Consider the following 16,409-nt stretch of genomic DNA (forward strand, 5'->3'; position numbering starts at 1 on the left):
TTCGAATGGTTTGAAGAATATTGTTGATGCTGTGAAGATAAAGGATGTCCATAACATCCGCCATAGGTTACCCGAGTACGCATTTGTTATGGGGAACTATGCTGCACGTTTGGACAGGATTTATAAGCAGATAGACAAAAATAGTGTCACAGAAACTAGAACTGTTCCAGTGTCGTTTTAAGACCACTCTTGTTTCCTGTGTGATATACGATTACCTGATGTAGTACAGTTAGGGAAATCTTACTGGAAGCTTAATTGTTCAGTTCTAAAGGACACCGAAAACAAAGAAAACTTTAAACAAAAGTGGACTGAGTTACAGAAGAAAAGGGATGAATATGCTAATATATTACTGTGGTGGGATATTCTGGTTGAAGAGGAAGTTAAAAAGTTCTATATGAAAGCATGTTCTTTCAAGATACAACACAGATTTGGTATGTTAAACTTGTTAGAAAGTAGAATACGATACTTGTATGAGGCTTCTTATCGGAAATCCTAACACGTTAGAAATCAATAATGTGAAAAAGAAAATTGAGGAAATAAGAGATGAATTTGCAGAAGGGATCAAGGTTCGATCCCGTTTACTAAATCTTCAAAATGATGAGAAAGTTTCAAAATTCGTAATAGCTAAACAGCAAGAATTTATGGCGAAGAAAGTAATTACTTGTTTACAAGATAATAAGGGGAATAAACTTCAATCTTCGGCTAGTATACAGTTATGTTAATTCCTTTTATTCTGAGTTCATATAGTTCAAGGACAGTTAATAATGAAATGCAAAAATTTTTTTTACCCTTTTTAAAAATGAAGCTTGATGACAGTGATAGGGAAGAGTTGAATAAGGATTATTCAAACGGGGAAATTTTGAAAGTTATGAAAAGTTTTAAGAAGAATCGTACACCTGGAATCGATGGTCTGCCAGTGGAGTTTTATTGAGAGAATTGGGATGTAATTGGGGATGATTTTTCTTCATTGGTAAAGTATGTAATGAGAAATAATGTGATTTCAGTTTCGCAAAGGAAAGGAGTCATTACACTTATTCATAAAGGCAGAGACGAAAAAAAGCTGAAGAATTGGAGGCCAGTTTCTCTCCTTTGTGTTGATTATAAAATAATTTCTAAACTTTTAGCTATTCGTATGAAAGAAGTGTTAGACACAGTGACTGATACTAATCAGTTTTGCTGTATTCCAGGACGAAGCATTGTTCATTGTAATATGTTGATCAGGGATGTTATGAAATATGTTAACTCTACTGATATAAATTCTGCCTATCTAAAATTAGACTGGTATAAGGCTTTTGATATGGTTAATACAGAATTTTTGTTTAAGTCTTTGATGTACTCCCTGTGAAAAAACGTCTTCACTTCTTAAATTTATCCAGCAATTCCTTATGTGAAATATGTAATATAGAGGAAAGTGCTATTCACCTTTTTTAGTTTTGTAAAAGAACTGAACCAGTTTTCAAATGGCTGAGAAGTGTACTTAATTAAAAACGTTTGTGATATTGAGCCGGAGAACAACATGAAATTTTTATATTTTGACTTCGATACCAAAGACAATTGCAGGAGGAGTGTGTGTATATTTTTATTGTGTTCTTATATATATATATATACGATATGGTGTACTAGAAATGATTTGAATATGGTTGCAAATGATATCATAAGGTTACTTATTAATAATATCAATAATTCAGGATAGATTTATATTTAATACATGACAATAGAATAAAGAATAATTACGGTTCCTTTTTAGAAAAATTAGTTTTTTGAAAGATCAGAACATTATCTTAATTATATTATATTTTTTTCTAAAAAAAATAAGTTTATGAGTTTCTAATTGTAAATAATTTTTACTTTGTTTATGTACAATTTTCAATATGTAAATGTACTCCTATGTATCTCAAAGTTGTAAGTCTTTAATAATAAAAAAGAATACAAATTCAGCCCAAAAGCGTTTGTCAATCCTAGTATCCGACATTTCCGGCTTTCACTTCACACTAAACAAGGCACAACTGAAGAAGACCCGTATTCGAGGTAAACCTAAACCCACTCACTTGTAAACTGCCACCTCAAATGGAATCAAATTAGGTCTGTCTGTAGTTGTCCTCTTTTCCACCGAAGCTAACGATTTATTAGAAGATAGTAATGCCATTCACACAAAGATCCGCTTAAACAACGCTCATTTTAATCTCATCTCAAGGATCTGATCGGTAGTGAATAACAGGGCCTACAACTTGCTCCCACTTGTTACCAAGATTGAAATTATAGTCTTTCAAGGAGAGAGAGAGAATAGACCTGTTTTCCTTATTGCTATAATAGCGTGGATTTGACAATTAACATGTACACCGTACAAAAAAAAAAAAATCTCAAAATGACTCTTATCTATAATGCACTTATATGAGTTCAATTTACAGGTCTCGCTGAGCACCGCCGGTGCAGTAGAGGCCCTACAAAAATTGCTATGGCCGATGGTTTTTTGCCGTGATCAAGAAAACCCTAACCGCCTGACAGTATAATGGAAGGGGGGCGGGGGATTGGTCAGCCAGTAGGTGGCGGTTGGCTCTGCGTAATCTGCAGTTCTGGTTGTCCGAGGGTCTCACTGGGGTCTTGGTCGTTGATATACTTAATGTGAAATATCTTCGTTATTGTTTCCATTTTCTGAATGTCTCTCGTAGAGGAATGAATGGCTTTTGCGTAGAGTTGAAGGAGACCTTTCTTTTAAAAGCATGGGTGCTTCTTGGATGTGGGGGCGGCGGCTGCACTGTCGATGACGCTTGTATTAAGTATCAATTCCCGACGGGTTTGTCTAATATTGTGGTGTCCGTTGTAATGCCTGACAATGGCACCTTCTTGAACGTTGCACGAAATCTATTAAAGAGGCGCATTGTAGTCACCCTGTATAATTGTCGGGCAATCCTCTCGCGTGTTGGTTCTTCATCAGGAGGCTAGACTCCATACGGGAATTCTTTCCTGTGGTAGTTTGGTAGTGAAATGCGCCGTCTTTTGCTTGTAAAATGTCAGTGCATTTTGGATGATGATGATGATAATAATAATAATAATTGTACTAAGCTGTTTTGCACCAATATCACATAATTTTTATACTCTAGCGACTCCAAATAGTGTTCATGAATAATTGTACCGGGCTGCATAGTACATATATTCCACACAATGACTTACGCGGAGGCAGCACGTAAAGTACCAGTCATATTGGATTACCCTAATTATCCCAACTTATTCAACTTTAATTTTTTTGCTTTAAAATTTTATTCTAATTAACACCCAATATTTATGATATCTTTAACATTTCATCAGGCCTGTGTTTTCAGCATACGTTTACAGATTCAGTAAGCTATTGCCGCACACTAATTGTGCTTTCAGTACCATAAGAATTATGTAAGAAATTAATATGGGACGCAAATCTACTAAAAAAATTTTTAATACTAGTTATAGCATCAAGGTCCCTAGTTTTCAAAAGCCCCACTTTGCTATATAAGCTGCTATTAATAATATAGGCACGTATTTTCTTTAGCCTTTTTATTGCTTAGATGATGTTATAATGCAATATTTCTAATTAGCGTGTGTGGTGAACAGTAGGGGAAAAGGGCCCAAATTCGCTCAAAACCAAATCCGCTCAAAAACCAAATCCGCTCATTTCCGGACATGAGTCCTATTGAGGGGCGGGTCATCCGAGATAATGAGATGATAAGAGTTTATCTTCTTACATGAGGTATCTTTTAATTAATATTATCTACTTACATGAGGTGTTTTTATTTTTTAAAAAGTCCGACCATGACGTCGCCATATTATCTACATACTATATAAAATGTTTTCACTTGTAACGTAGCTCATGTACGTGCATAAGGTATAATTATCGTGCCATTTGACAACGGTATATACTCCGCTTTCTCTCTCTCTCTCTCTCTAATCCAGTGAGCGCGACCTGACCCTGCTTCATGTTCTGTCTGGCGCACTGCCTTATCACTGTCCCCCCATACGTAAATATCCTATATGAGATGTTTGCGCTTAATATTAACATTGTAACGTAACTTGTCTACGTACATAAGGTATAATTATCGTGATTACTATAGACTCTTTTTACCGTTACAATTATTCACGCTTCTTTATATACTTATTATCCATTCTTCCCCAATCCTCTTTTATTTATTTCCCCATACGTAAATATCCGCTTGACACCGGTACATATTCTTCTCTCTCTCTTCCACTCCACTTTCCCCTTTTCTCTCCATCCAACCACTTATTATTTTCCTATCACTACACATCATATATTTATTTCTCCTCTCCTACTTCATAATATTTCTCTACTTATTATCCATTCTTCCACAACCCTCTTTTACTTATCTCCCCATACGTAAACATCCACCATACCCTCTCTCTCTCTCTCTCCAGCTACGCTTCGTGCCCAACAATGTCTCGTGACAATCAGCATCTCAAATTTCTTTCTTTCCCTCTGTTTCCCCGGCTGGCAGTACGTACGTCATCCCGACTGTGATAAAGTTTATTATGTGCTTTTTACCCAGTATACTGACTCACAGTCAGGTGGTTTGTAGTCACATACCCATGCCTTTGATAAGATTTATTTTCGGTTTCGAGTAGGTTACTAACCGTCACCAGTATATATTCCTCCCCCTCTCCTTTTTTCCCCGAAAGTAGCTTCCGAACTTATTGCATGCAGCCTTCTGCGACTCCGTTGATGTTACAGCACGGTCGATAACTAACACGCTGGAACAGAAATTTGAAGTGTATCAATTCCGAAATGATATACTATTAGAAGAATATTCGCAAAGGACATATGAAGTATGGGAACAATGCTGATATGTGCGCATAGAGTAATCCAGGTGTATTTTACCTTTTACGCCATGCAGAGCTGACAGTTAACCCGGTCAAAACGGGAAGAATAGGATACAGAGTGTGTCATCTATCCTCGGAGCGTCTATCCCCTCCGCTTTTAACATTCGTTAACAGTTATGACTCTTCTTATTACCCGACTTTCAATCTGAACATTTCGTCTTTTTGGAATATTTGAAATAGTATCTCGTTACACCCACCGATCGCTCCTGTGTAAATGGTGTACTGATAAAACCTCTTTCATTCCCGATAGTATATTCCTTGTTATTCCATGGTGACTGGCACAGTGTACGCAAAACGGAACGCCAAGTCCGCACATATACGAAAGATCTGGTTGTATCTGTCTTTTAATAACTTTGTAAAAAGGTATATTCAGAATGATTACGCAGAAATCTGAAAAATCCTTACGAATAATATTCAGGCTCGATAGAGTAACTGTCAAAGATCATAAAATTTCTTGGTTACCTTTCCACGTAGAAACATACCCAGTGACCTATTTTATTAATACCCGAAGATGACTCTAAAGTGTTAGATATAAAGACTAAAGGTTTATTTCTACTTAACGGTAATATAAATCCTTCTACATCATCTGAGGCAAATACTCCTAAACATCTAATAAGCGGCCCTAAAGTGTCTTTTTAAAGATACTTTTAATTCTCTACCCAGTGACATATGTTATTAATACCCGAAGATAACTCTAAAGTAGTAGATGTAAAGACTAAAGGTTTATTTCCACTTAACGGTAATATAAAACTTCCTACATCATCTAAGGCGAATATTCCTAAATATCTGATTAACAGCCCTAACGTGTCTTTTAAAGACATTTGTAATTCCCTAGTATCCATCCATTTCACCCTCTAACGTCGCACTGAATTATCCTGTCTGGATCGATTGATAAAATACCTTCCGTACCCCCAAAAACAATACTATATGAGGCTTTACCACTGGCCTTGCCAATCTAATTGTTATCCTCATACTAGCGGAAATTTCGACCAGTAGCGAATCCTCCATATCCTTGGTCGTGAAACTAAAACAGAAAATATATCTCCCCCTTTTAAAAGCATTGTAAGTGATCATGTTTTCATGGCCGGCCCTGATTGCCTCTGCGTTTCGTAAGATATTTGCGTTATTCTCACGGGGAATGTACTCTGAATATTATATGTAACGTTCCGTTAATAGTGATACGTATATTTACTTGAGTCGAAGTGGTCGATAAATAACCTGTTCCTGGCATATTCTCCCGAAAAATTCTTCATATCAACCAAGGCGACTGTTAACTTCTTGGGAATGCACGTTCCAAACGCCTGATCGATTAATACAGATGATTCATTCGTTCCGATGATATGCGTTTTATACTGATAAAGCCTCATTCAAAGCGGACATGGCGTTATAGTGCGGGGTAATCCTATTAATCCATAATTTTGCCTTCTCCACGTCCAAGTGGTTCAACTCTTCATTTATATCTATACCCAAAATCCGGCTGTTATTAGCCATTTCTAACCTAGTTCTCAAATCCACCGATTCTAGTAAATACATGTCAATACTCGCTAGATCAAGGAGCAAGGGGAAGTACGTATGTATACCAACCGATTTAGGAGTCGCCATGACACTCGTTTCCCACCTGGCAGCGTCCTGGAAGGTATTAGCTGTGAATGCTCTCAATTTACCAAACGTCCCATTATAATCATCATTAAAAAATCCACTCCGTCATAACATAGTCATCGCACTGGGTTTAATTTTTTTAACAGTTTAATATACGATTAATAGTGGAATATCGGACAAGATTCCACCAACTGAAAAGTAAAATATATAGTTACTTAACTCACAAAAATACAAATAAATACGTTAATGTGCTGCATGACATTGCTACCAACTATACTCTGTTTTTTTTTTTTTTCATCTGTCCATCCGCCTGTGGTGTTTTTGTATGGTAACACAGCGTCCCGGGCTTAAGATAGTGTCAAGTGGATATTTACGTATGGGGAAATAAATAAAAGAGGATTGGGGAAGAATGGATAAAAAGTATATAAAGAAGCGTGAATAATTGTAACGGTAAAAAAAGAGTCTATAGTAATCACGATAATTATACCTTATGTGCGTAGATAAGTTACGTTACAATGTTAATATTAAGTGCAAACATCTCATATAGGATATTTACGTATGGGGGGACAGTGATAAGGCAGTGCGCCAGATAGAACATGAATCAGGGTCAGGTCGCGCTCACTGGATTAGAGAGAGAGAGAGAGAGAGAGAGAGAGAGAGAGAGAGAGAGAGAGAAAGCGGAGTATATACCGTTGTCAAATGGCACGATAATTATACCTTATGCACGTACATGAGCTACATTACAAGTGAAAACATTTTATATATGTAGATAATATGGCGACGTCATGGTAGGACACTTAAAAAAATAAAAACACCTCATGTAAGTAGATAATATTAATTAAAAGATACCTCATGTTAGAAGATAAACTCTTATCATCTCATTATTGTCCCCATACGTAGATATACCTCGCGTAAGGAGATACTCTTATCTCGGATGACCCGCCCCTCAAAAGGACTCATGTCCGGAAATGAGCGGATTTGGTTTTTGAGCGGATTTTGTTTTTGAGCGGATTTGGTTTTGAGCGGATTTGGTTTTGAGCGGATTTGGGCCCTTTTCCTTACTGTGAACGAATATTTTATCATTTTGAAATTACCTTTTATGAACTGGGTAATTACGGTTTCATTCCTCTTAAAAAATGCAATGAATACGAAACAATTACTTCTACACTGCATGGGTTAAACATAGACTTCGCATCCGCGCGGCTGCAACCGCCGTGTGTGAACAGGGTAAGTACTCTCAATACCAGTCTCATACCGAAAAATAATTCTTATATCCAAAATAGCTCCATATCTAAATGCATGGAACCACATGTTTCCCCAGTTTAATAAACTTTCTTTAGCAATCAACGTAATTCTGCCTGGAATTTATTTCCATTAATACCTTTTATTATTTGAAATATCTCAGGACTACTCATATCTACAAGTAACATTTGGTTTTCTGTTTCAAAGTTTACAACTTTATTTACAAGCCTGAAAAATTCATTCTGAATATCGAAATCACGTTAATTTTTGTTGAGCATACTTTTACAAATCTGAACGTATTGCATTTTCGGTTTTCCTGTTACAATTTCTCTTAAATTGTAGTCCTGAAGCCAAATGCGTTGGAACTTTCTCACCTTTAATTAGCCCCCAATCCCGCTGGAGACCTAACATTCCACATTTAAAGCAAGTTTTTCTTCGACTGTTATACCCATAGATACAGAGGGGAGAGATTGGACAGACAAGCGACGATCGTGTGCACGTAAGGCGTCATTGTTATGTGATCGTTGTCAGAGATGGCATCGGTATCAAATGCGGAGACCAGCGGCAAAAAAGGCCACTTTTGGCACTCAATGCTGGGTCATCAACTGTGTCAATTACAGAAACAAGTTCACAAAAGAACGGGGAATCACATTTCATAATTAAGTGACCTTTTTTCATTCATGAGAATCTTTACGACTGTTGAATATCGCAGTCAACTTCACCCATGCTTTTATATCTAATAAAATACTTAAGGAATGTTGTAATAAGCTTGTTATTAAAGCAGGGGTGTTGTTTATCCGGGGTACGTGCCTACAACTCGAATGAAAGTTGTTCTGTGTATGTGCTGAAATCTACCTGAAAAGTCACTGGCATGTAGGGTTACCATCAGTCCATACAACCATGGTTATGCCTGACTATTTTTCTTACTACTTGTACTAAAACAGTGTACCTAGGCTAGTATCATTAGGCGTAAATCCAGGCCTGCTGTAGTTTTAATTGTTAATGAAATATTATGGTAGTGTAATGTACGTTATCATTAGGTTCTCAAACCTGGTACGGAGGGGACTCTGCCGAATTTGACCGGCAGAACACTTAACGGTAGTATATTCTTCAATTTTACCATTTTCACTTTTACTTAATAGACAATTTCATATTCATACTACGTTATGGTTTGAAAAATCGGGCTCAGACTGGAAATCCTAATTGTGACCTCACCTAAGATGAGCATGTTTCACTTATCCCAACCAAGAGTTAGTGAATATTCTGATAGGTATCGGTCTATTGAACCTAGGCTATCATAAACATTAAATATTATATGCCTATGGCTGAAGCTTATATGGGATGACAGCGTTAGAGATGACAATTATTTTACCATATTGTGTGAGTTTGACCCATGAATAAAGACCAATAATTAGTTCTGCCTCTACAGTAAAAGAACTGTACATTTATGGTGGAAAGAAAGGCACATAACGTCGACAAATTGGTCAACTATATTGCTCACGTGTATACAAACTACAGCAGACAGAATTATAATGTTAATTTCTACATGTAGTACACATTGTCTTTGGTAAATGCTTTAAAGATAATTTACCAATCATTAAAGACTTCTGAGAAAATAATCATAATGTAGTTGCCATATCTACAAAACTTTAAGGCTTAACCGTAGAAGAAATATTCCACCAAAATTAAATATTTTTATTTCTGCATACAATTCATATTGTATATAGTAAATGGTGCATAAATCATTTGACAGTCTTGACGGACATCCGAGGAAACAAGTTTTAAAAGAGTACGAATTTTCGCTTAAGATTGTATGGGTTTGCGCTATTGTTTACCTTAGAACGATCGCCTAGCAATGGCGCCAGGCAGTGCATGTCACAGACTGCTTTGGCTACTATGCGCTGTCCAATCTCTCTCTCTCTATGTTATAAACCCTTGAATTCTGATTTAACAACAGTTTCAAAGGTCCATGAAGAAATCGGTTATGTCTAACTGTCTCAATTTTCCCATTTACACTCAAAATACTCCAGATAGTACTAGACCATATCAAATGGAGCAGTTCTCATAGATACATAAGCAAATATCATTCTAACGTACTCAAGTGTCACTGAATTTCACTTCCTCATGCACATACTTCTCTACAATGTCTTTTTCAATGTTTCACTGATGAAAGCTTAACCTACGTTCTCTAAACCAAGATCATTATATTTTAATTTCATTAGTCTAATACCGAATATTATATCACTACTTTATCCACTATTACATAAGGGAAAATACCTCAATGGAGTCCCATCTCCGAGGAGAACTTGTAAAATCGTTCATTTTCATTAAGTTTCCCTTACCCACAAAAAGGAAATTGTGCTTGATCGTGTGTTTTGCTGTCTACCCACCAGCAACAAACCCAGGGGCCATAAGACAGAGCACCATTGCGAGCACCTCAGGCGTTCAGTTTTGTTCGGCAAGGGTGCAAACACTGTTTACTGAAACCATTAAATACTAGCGCACAATACATTGCCACTTACCATTGTTCTGCTCACAAATTACTCACATGTTCATATATCCCCGAAAATCCGCATGACACTCGAATACAAGAAAACTGGCACAAAATGAAGGAGCTCCGAGAACCGACATTTGCTCGTTTGGTTTACCTCGTCTCGTATTCTTCTTCTTGTAAGTTGTAACTTGGTACATAACTGTGAAGCTTGGCCCTGGAAAGTTTCCCGAACGAAAACTTCATTCTGCACTTGGATGACCATTAGCTGTCCATCATGTAAAACCTATTTGAATTCCTAGTATGTTTCTTAAGTTGCTTTATATATATATATATATATATATATATATATATATATATATATATATATATATATATATATATATATATATATATATATATATATTATATATATATATATAATATAAGGATGTTTATTGCATGTATTAAATCTTTATCAATGACACATTTCGTTGATATTCGTCCGAATTAGAAGTTTAATTTTCAAATTCTCTTAGAAATCTGACTTTTAAAGTCTGTTTTTCGGAACTCTTGAAACATGTCATTTTCCTCTGCATGAACCTATATAAAAACCCTCTGGAGGACAAAGGGGATAAGTGAAAATTTAGTGTTTCATAGCAGAGACGTTTTAGTGGTATGGAGGATCCTGTCACGCACTTTCCTCCCTCTAACTTTGTCAGAATATTTCGTTTTTCAGCGCTGGTGCATGTAATCACCTTGTGCAAGGTAAAAAAAAAATTTTTAGTGTCAGTTCTGTTATTAACTACTAAATGTTTCTCATCACACGGAGAGTTGATTATTTAACACTTGTAATTTTTCAAGTTTAACGTTAACAGTACTTTGCCTCACGCAACTTCAACGAAGCACGTAAGGAAACTTCTCATAAGCATATCTATAATTGTCGCAACATTGAATTACGACTTCAGCTTTTACCGAAGACATTGCCTACTTTTTTCTTATCACCTTAAGTATTTCGCCTAGGCCTGGGAGAGTACTTAGGATCTAGAGATTTTTTTTTTTTTTTTTTTTTTTGTGATCTACGAATATTGTTAATAAAATAATTTCATCGAGTACCGAATATTTCCTGCAAAGATATGGAAATAAAATATGAGTAAATTGGAGGTGTAAATACTTCAAGGATGTTATCAATTGTACTTTACACTCAGAATTTTGCCAATTCTAAGAAAGTAAGCTAACAGACTGTAACATCTAGACTCATATCTGCAATACCCTTTAATGGAAACCAATGTACAGAATACCGCGCTTAGTTTTATTTGAACGATGAGTACTCTCACACGTTTGTATATTAATTGCATCAAGATATTAAAGGTTAACAAGCACTCATAGCATTTAATTACTAAAATATGTAATTATCAAGAAGTTGAAATGATGTTTTCTAAGCTCCCAAAACAATTGCTTTTACACTGTAGGCAGTTTTTGCAGATCTCTGTAACCAGTTGAGAAGTATTACCGTTGTACTTACCTTAATGATTTGGCATTTGTGGGTAGATGTAGTCGATAATACTTAATCATTCATTCGAGGGTAAATCAAGCAAAAGTCTTAGCAAAATCACATGTATTTTTCTAACCATTCACAAAGATGTGTGTACAGTAAATACATTGCATCTTTCCACAAACTCTTAAAATGAATTCCTTCTATACATGTTTGCTAATTTACGTATTCTTATAAAATTCTTCTTCAAAAACCTCATTTAGATACTATCAACAAAAAAACAATTGCAATCGCTAAGAAAATAGATCTGCTATTACATCTAAGACGTAATAATCAACTCTCCTAAACACGAGGAAAGTACAAATATAAAACAGGCACAGACATTATCACATTGTCCAGAATTATGAGGGACTGGTGAAGTTACTACTGATCTTACTTCTCTAAAATGTAGGTTTTAGGAAGATTCATTACTACATAATAAGAGAGGTATCGGAAAATTGTAGTCTCATTTACAATCATATCTTTGTTAGACGATGTTTTAAGTCCGTAAAACATGCGTTTAAATAAAGACAATGGTATTTCCACTAGAGACATTTTGGTCAAGTATAATTTCTTCCTTATATCAGCGGAATACCAATTTGAATAACTTATGTAAAGACGTATTCAGAATCATATGTAATAGAAAATTCTCTCCTTTTCAATCGTAAGTCATTAACGCTGTTGTAACATGTCCTCAAAGTTGGCTTTTTAAAGAAAATTTGATTTTTCTGTCGCTGTTATGCCCTCATGCCGTAATCTGGTAATCATGGGCTTGAAAATCTCTCGAGTAAACGGCAAGACCATTCCACCACCTTGAATTTCGCCATCGAGCACCATCTTGGTAGCCACAGCAGCCGGGTAGCCAACCGTCTTGGCCATGGCTGAGTATCCGTGGGAGTCGCCGTAGCACACCAGGTTGATGCCTCGAAGCTCCTTGTTCCCATCGGGCCAGGTGATGCCAATCTCGTGGCGTAGAACTATCATGTCCCGTTCACCAGCCTCTGCAGGGAAGGTGAAACAAATGAACACAAACATATCATCAGTAAATAGGGAACCTATATAAAGATATAATTATGTGCTGTATTTAAATAGTTCACAGGTTTAGTGTTACACGTTGCCTTGCTGAGAGAAATTTGAAGAGCAGCAGAGTTGTCACCATTAGAGTACAGTTAATTAAGGACCAGTATGATATCATGAAATTCCTGCTTCTAATTATGCATGAAAAGAAAGTTATAACGAATACGCAACTTTTTTACTCTACCTGTTTGTGACTCTTCTCTTATCCTGTTATCAAAGGTTATGGTTACTCCCAAATACACATGCCAATCAACCTTTTCTATTTGCTACCTGCCGTATTATCATTCACGTCTCCAACCCCAGGTTTCAGTTTACCCATATTATCTTTTTATAAATCCATAGTATGCCACATAAACCTTTTTTTACTTTGATAGATGAAATAGAGTTAAAAAAAACTGTTGTGATAACTGTGTGTACTGAATGCGGATAAAGCAAGAAATACAAGGACGAAAAACAGGGAGATACGTTCGTGTGCATGAAAGGGTAAATCTGGATACGTACTTTGAGACTGTGGTCTTGTGAAAGGAACTGAAACTTCGATGAGCTGGTGAAAAGAGTATACGGTCGGAAATGTTGAGGGGAAAAGGGTAGATGGAAACCTAGAAAGAGGTGGATAGCCAGCACGGATGAGGTGCTGAGAGGGAAAGGCCTTGATAGCCAGGAGGCGTGCTGAGTGAATGTCGGAGCGAATGGAAGTGTAAAGGGAGATCCGGCCCGCTGCTGAAGAGCATTCTGTATAGGTCTATATGGGGCAGGTAATGCTATGTTGTGGTTACTGCAAGGAGGTTCGGTAGTTTAAAGTATGAACAAGACACTAAATATTGCTAGGTTTTTCTGTTAAGGGAATCGTCTTAATACAGAACAAATAATTCTGTGTGAGCGTCTATCCATACACTTGCTGAGAACCATCTATCAACCTCCCTGGAGACACCTCCTGTGTATGTAATGGAAAAAATATTCCTTCAATTATTAGTGATTTATTTAGGAATTGATTCATCATCCTCCTCTAATATCTGTAAACTTCTGTGGTAAGAGTGATTGGAACTGTAAAATGTTTTCATTTTTTATGTGGACACGAGTGCGTGGCAGTGTGGCCAGTCCCTTGATTTGTTTCTCTTTCACTTTGAGTATGGTAGCGCTGCCCTGAATAATTTTTATTAATAATTTGGTAAAATAGCCAAAAATGAGGGGTGGACCGGTTGACGTCCTTCTTCCCCCTCGAGCATTCTGATCCTTACATGTGTTGCTAGTGTTACCAAAATGCAGACAAAAGATTCAGGGCAGCGCTACCATACTCAAAGTGAAAGAAAAACAAAACAAGGGACTGGCCACACTGCCACGCACTCGTGTCCACAACAAAAATGAAAACATTTTACAGTTCCAATCATTCTTACAACAGTAGTGTAAAGATATTAGGGGAGGATGATGAGTCAATTCCTAAATAAATCACTAATAATTGAAGGAATATTTTTTTCCATTACATGTAGTATTATCTAGTGCACCTCGAGCCTCAACACCATTACAAGAAATGCGAAGGGTCAAACAGATAAAATATTACCCGATTCTAAAAGGGGTGGAAGACTGTTAATTCCTCAGGAAATAATTAGTTTCAATACATTGGTTGAATTCCCTAGCCGGACTTATTTTTCACAATACCCCAGAAGAATAAACTATATTTCCCCCTTCCTAGAGCATTTATTTAAGGGTTCTGTGATGAAAAACAATCTTGACTAATGGCCGTTAAGAACAAAATAATACTTTTCAAACTGATAAATGGAATATGAAGAAGTATCTCCTTAAGTAAGGGTCTCTTTCTTACAATCTTTCCCTCTTTGCTGTTACCTTTCTTCCAGAGTTGGTAACTGTAATCTAACTGAAATGTAATTACAGAATTTCGTGTAATTGAAAATGAAGTTATGTAATTGTAATTTGATTAATTGCAGGATGGTGTACTTTGTAATTAACTTGTAATTATAATGTTGAAGTGGTAAGGGTCGGGCTCCATTAGGGTGATGGGTTACATATAAGACTTAAATATTTCTGCTGATGCTCCACCACAGGGAGCAGCATCAAACGTTATGGGAATTAGTATTGTAAACTAGTATTGCACCAGCCTCTGTTCTTTTTTTTCTTTTTTTTTTTTTTTTTTTTTTTTTTTTTTTTTGCCATGTCCCTTGGTTAGGTAAGATAAGTTCAGAGAAAAATTAGGCGCGTAATTAGAGTCTGGGAAACATGATGAGATTATTTTTAAGAAGATTCTATGGTTAGTTATCAGATAAAGCGTCCGGCTTTTTCATGGAAAATCCGATACTCGGTTACAGTTCTGGACTAAGCTTCCTAACCGTGTCCTGTAGGTAACGCGTATTGAACGAGAAACAGACTGACTTAAATTTGCTGCTAGTCTCCATCCTATAGTAAGGTGACCAGAACTGAACGCCAGACTCAGTGTTTCCTGACTAGAGCTAATAAATACTGTTTTACTGTGACCTCTGCTCTTCTATCACTTATACTTCTGGAAATAAACTCGGAAACCCTATTAGCTTGATTGGCTCGCTTCCTCAATACTCTGTTTCCTGTGCCAAAGATCAGCGTTTACTCTCGCACCCAAATCCCTTGTAATTGTAATTGTAATTGAATTTGTTGCTAAGTAATTGTAATTTACATTTTTTGAAAATAATTGCAACTGTGATTTATTTCAAGTGTAATTACTCCAAACCTGCTTTCTTCTGTTAACAAATGGGACCTCTAGGTACCCATGAATAGCTTGCTGAATGTGTTATGGCGATTTTGCCTTGTTTCGTAAGATGATGATGATAATAATAATAATAATAATAATAATAATAATAATAATAATAATAATAATTAGGGAGAAGACATTCTCTAAGAGCACTAGCATTGACAATAATAGCTGTTTCTACGTATTTTCAATTTAGATAGAGTATTCTCTATTCTCCTTAACATCTTTTCAACAGCGTGAACCTGGTGACATTAAGGAGAACAGAGAAGACTAAATAAATTGAATGCCACCGAAACAGCCATTATTGTCAACAACAATATAATAACAATCATTGACAGATTAAAGCACCAAGACTTACTTATGGAAAGTTTCTTGTTGAGGAAGTGGGAGAGAGTGTCGAGTGGCGTGCCCAGTTTGACCACCGAGTCATCCTGCAGCAGTCCCAAAGCTTCGATGCCTGCCAGTTGGCTCTCGTCGCCAACCCGTTCTTTGATCAAAGCTCTGAGGTTATCGGGGAAAATATTGCTGTCTAACTGGCCGAGGAGGTTACAAATGAGTTGCCTCTGAAAATGAATAAACATAAATGTTGCGCGTATTGGAATATACAATCTAAGGTTTCTGTATACGTAAACCCATGAATTCTTGCAAACACGCGCGCGTGTAGTCAAGATGATTCTCCCGAATCTGATATATGCAGAATTGTACAACAGAGCCTCAAATGATGGCTGCTTGCATTTAAGCTCTTAAAAAGTATTTAGCTGTTCTGAAGGTTATTACTTTTGTTCGTAAAAAGAAGGCATGCTGCTACATCAATTTGGAGAACAGTATAGTTGGGCCTTGCTGAATTAAAACAGCAAGAACCCCTTAGGGGAATAGTGCCGTCAGTG

General features: G+C 36.5%; 1 protein-coding gene across 3 annotated transcripts in view; it reads right to left on the bottom strand.

The window, feature by feature from the left end:
• Nucleotides 1-11,777: 11,777 nt before the first annotated feature.
• Nucleotides 11,778-16,409, bottom strand: part of LOC135216389 (alpha-aminoadipic semialdehyde synthase, mitochondrial-like) — an 84,972-nt gene continuing 80,340 nt past the window's right edge. For all 3 annotated transcript variants that reach the window (XM_064251665.1, XM_064251667.1, XM_064251666.1), the window contains exons 17-18: nt 15,881-16,085; nt 11,778-12,709 (exon numbers count right to left, since the gene is read on the bottom strand). In XM_064251665.1, the coding sequence (XP_064107735.1) occupies nt 12,417-12,709; nt 15,881-16,085 (498 nt within the window). In that variant the 3' untranslated portion in view covers nt 11,778-12,416. The remainder of the gene's footprint in view (nt 12,710-15,880; nt 16,086-16,409) is intronic.

The sequence above is a fragment of the Macrobrachium nipponense genome, chromosome 6 (assembly GCF_015104395.2).
Source record: "Macrobrachium nipponense isolate FS-2020 chromosome 6, ASM1510439v2, whole genome shotgun sequence".
Taxonomy (NCBI): domain Eukaryota; kingdom Metazoa; phylum Arthropoda; class Malacostraca; order Decapoda; family Palaemonidae; genus Macrobrachium; species Macrobrachium nipponense.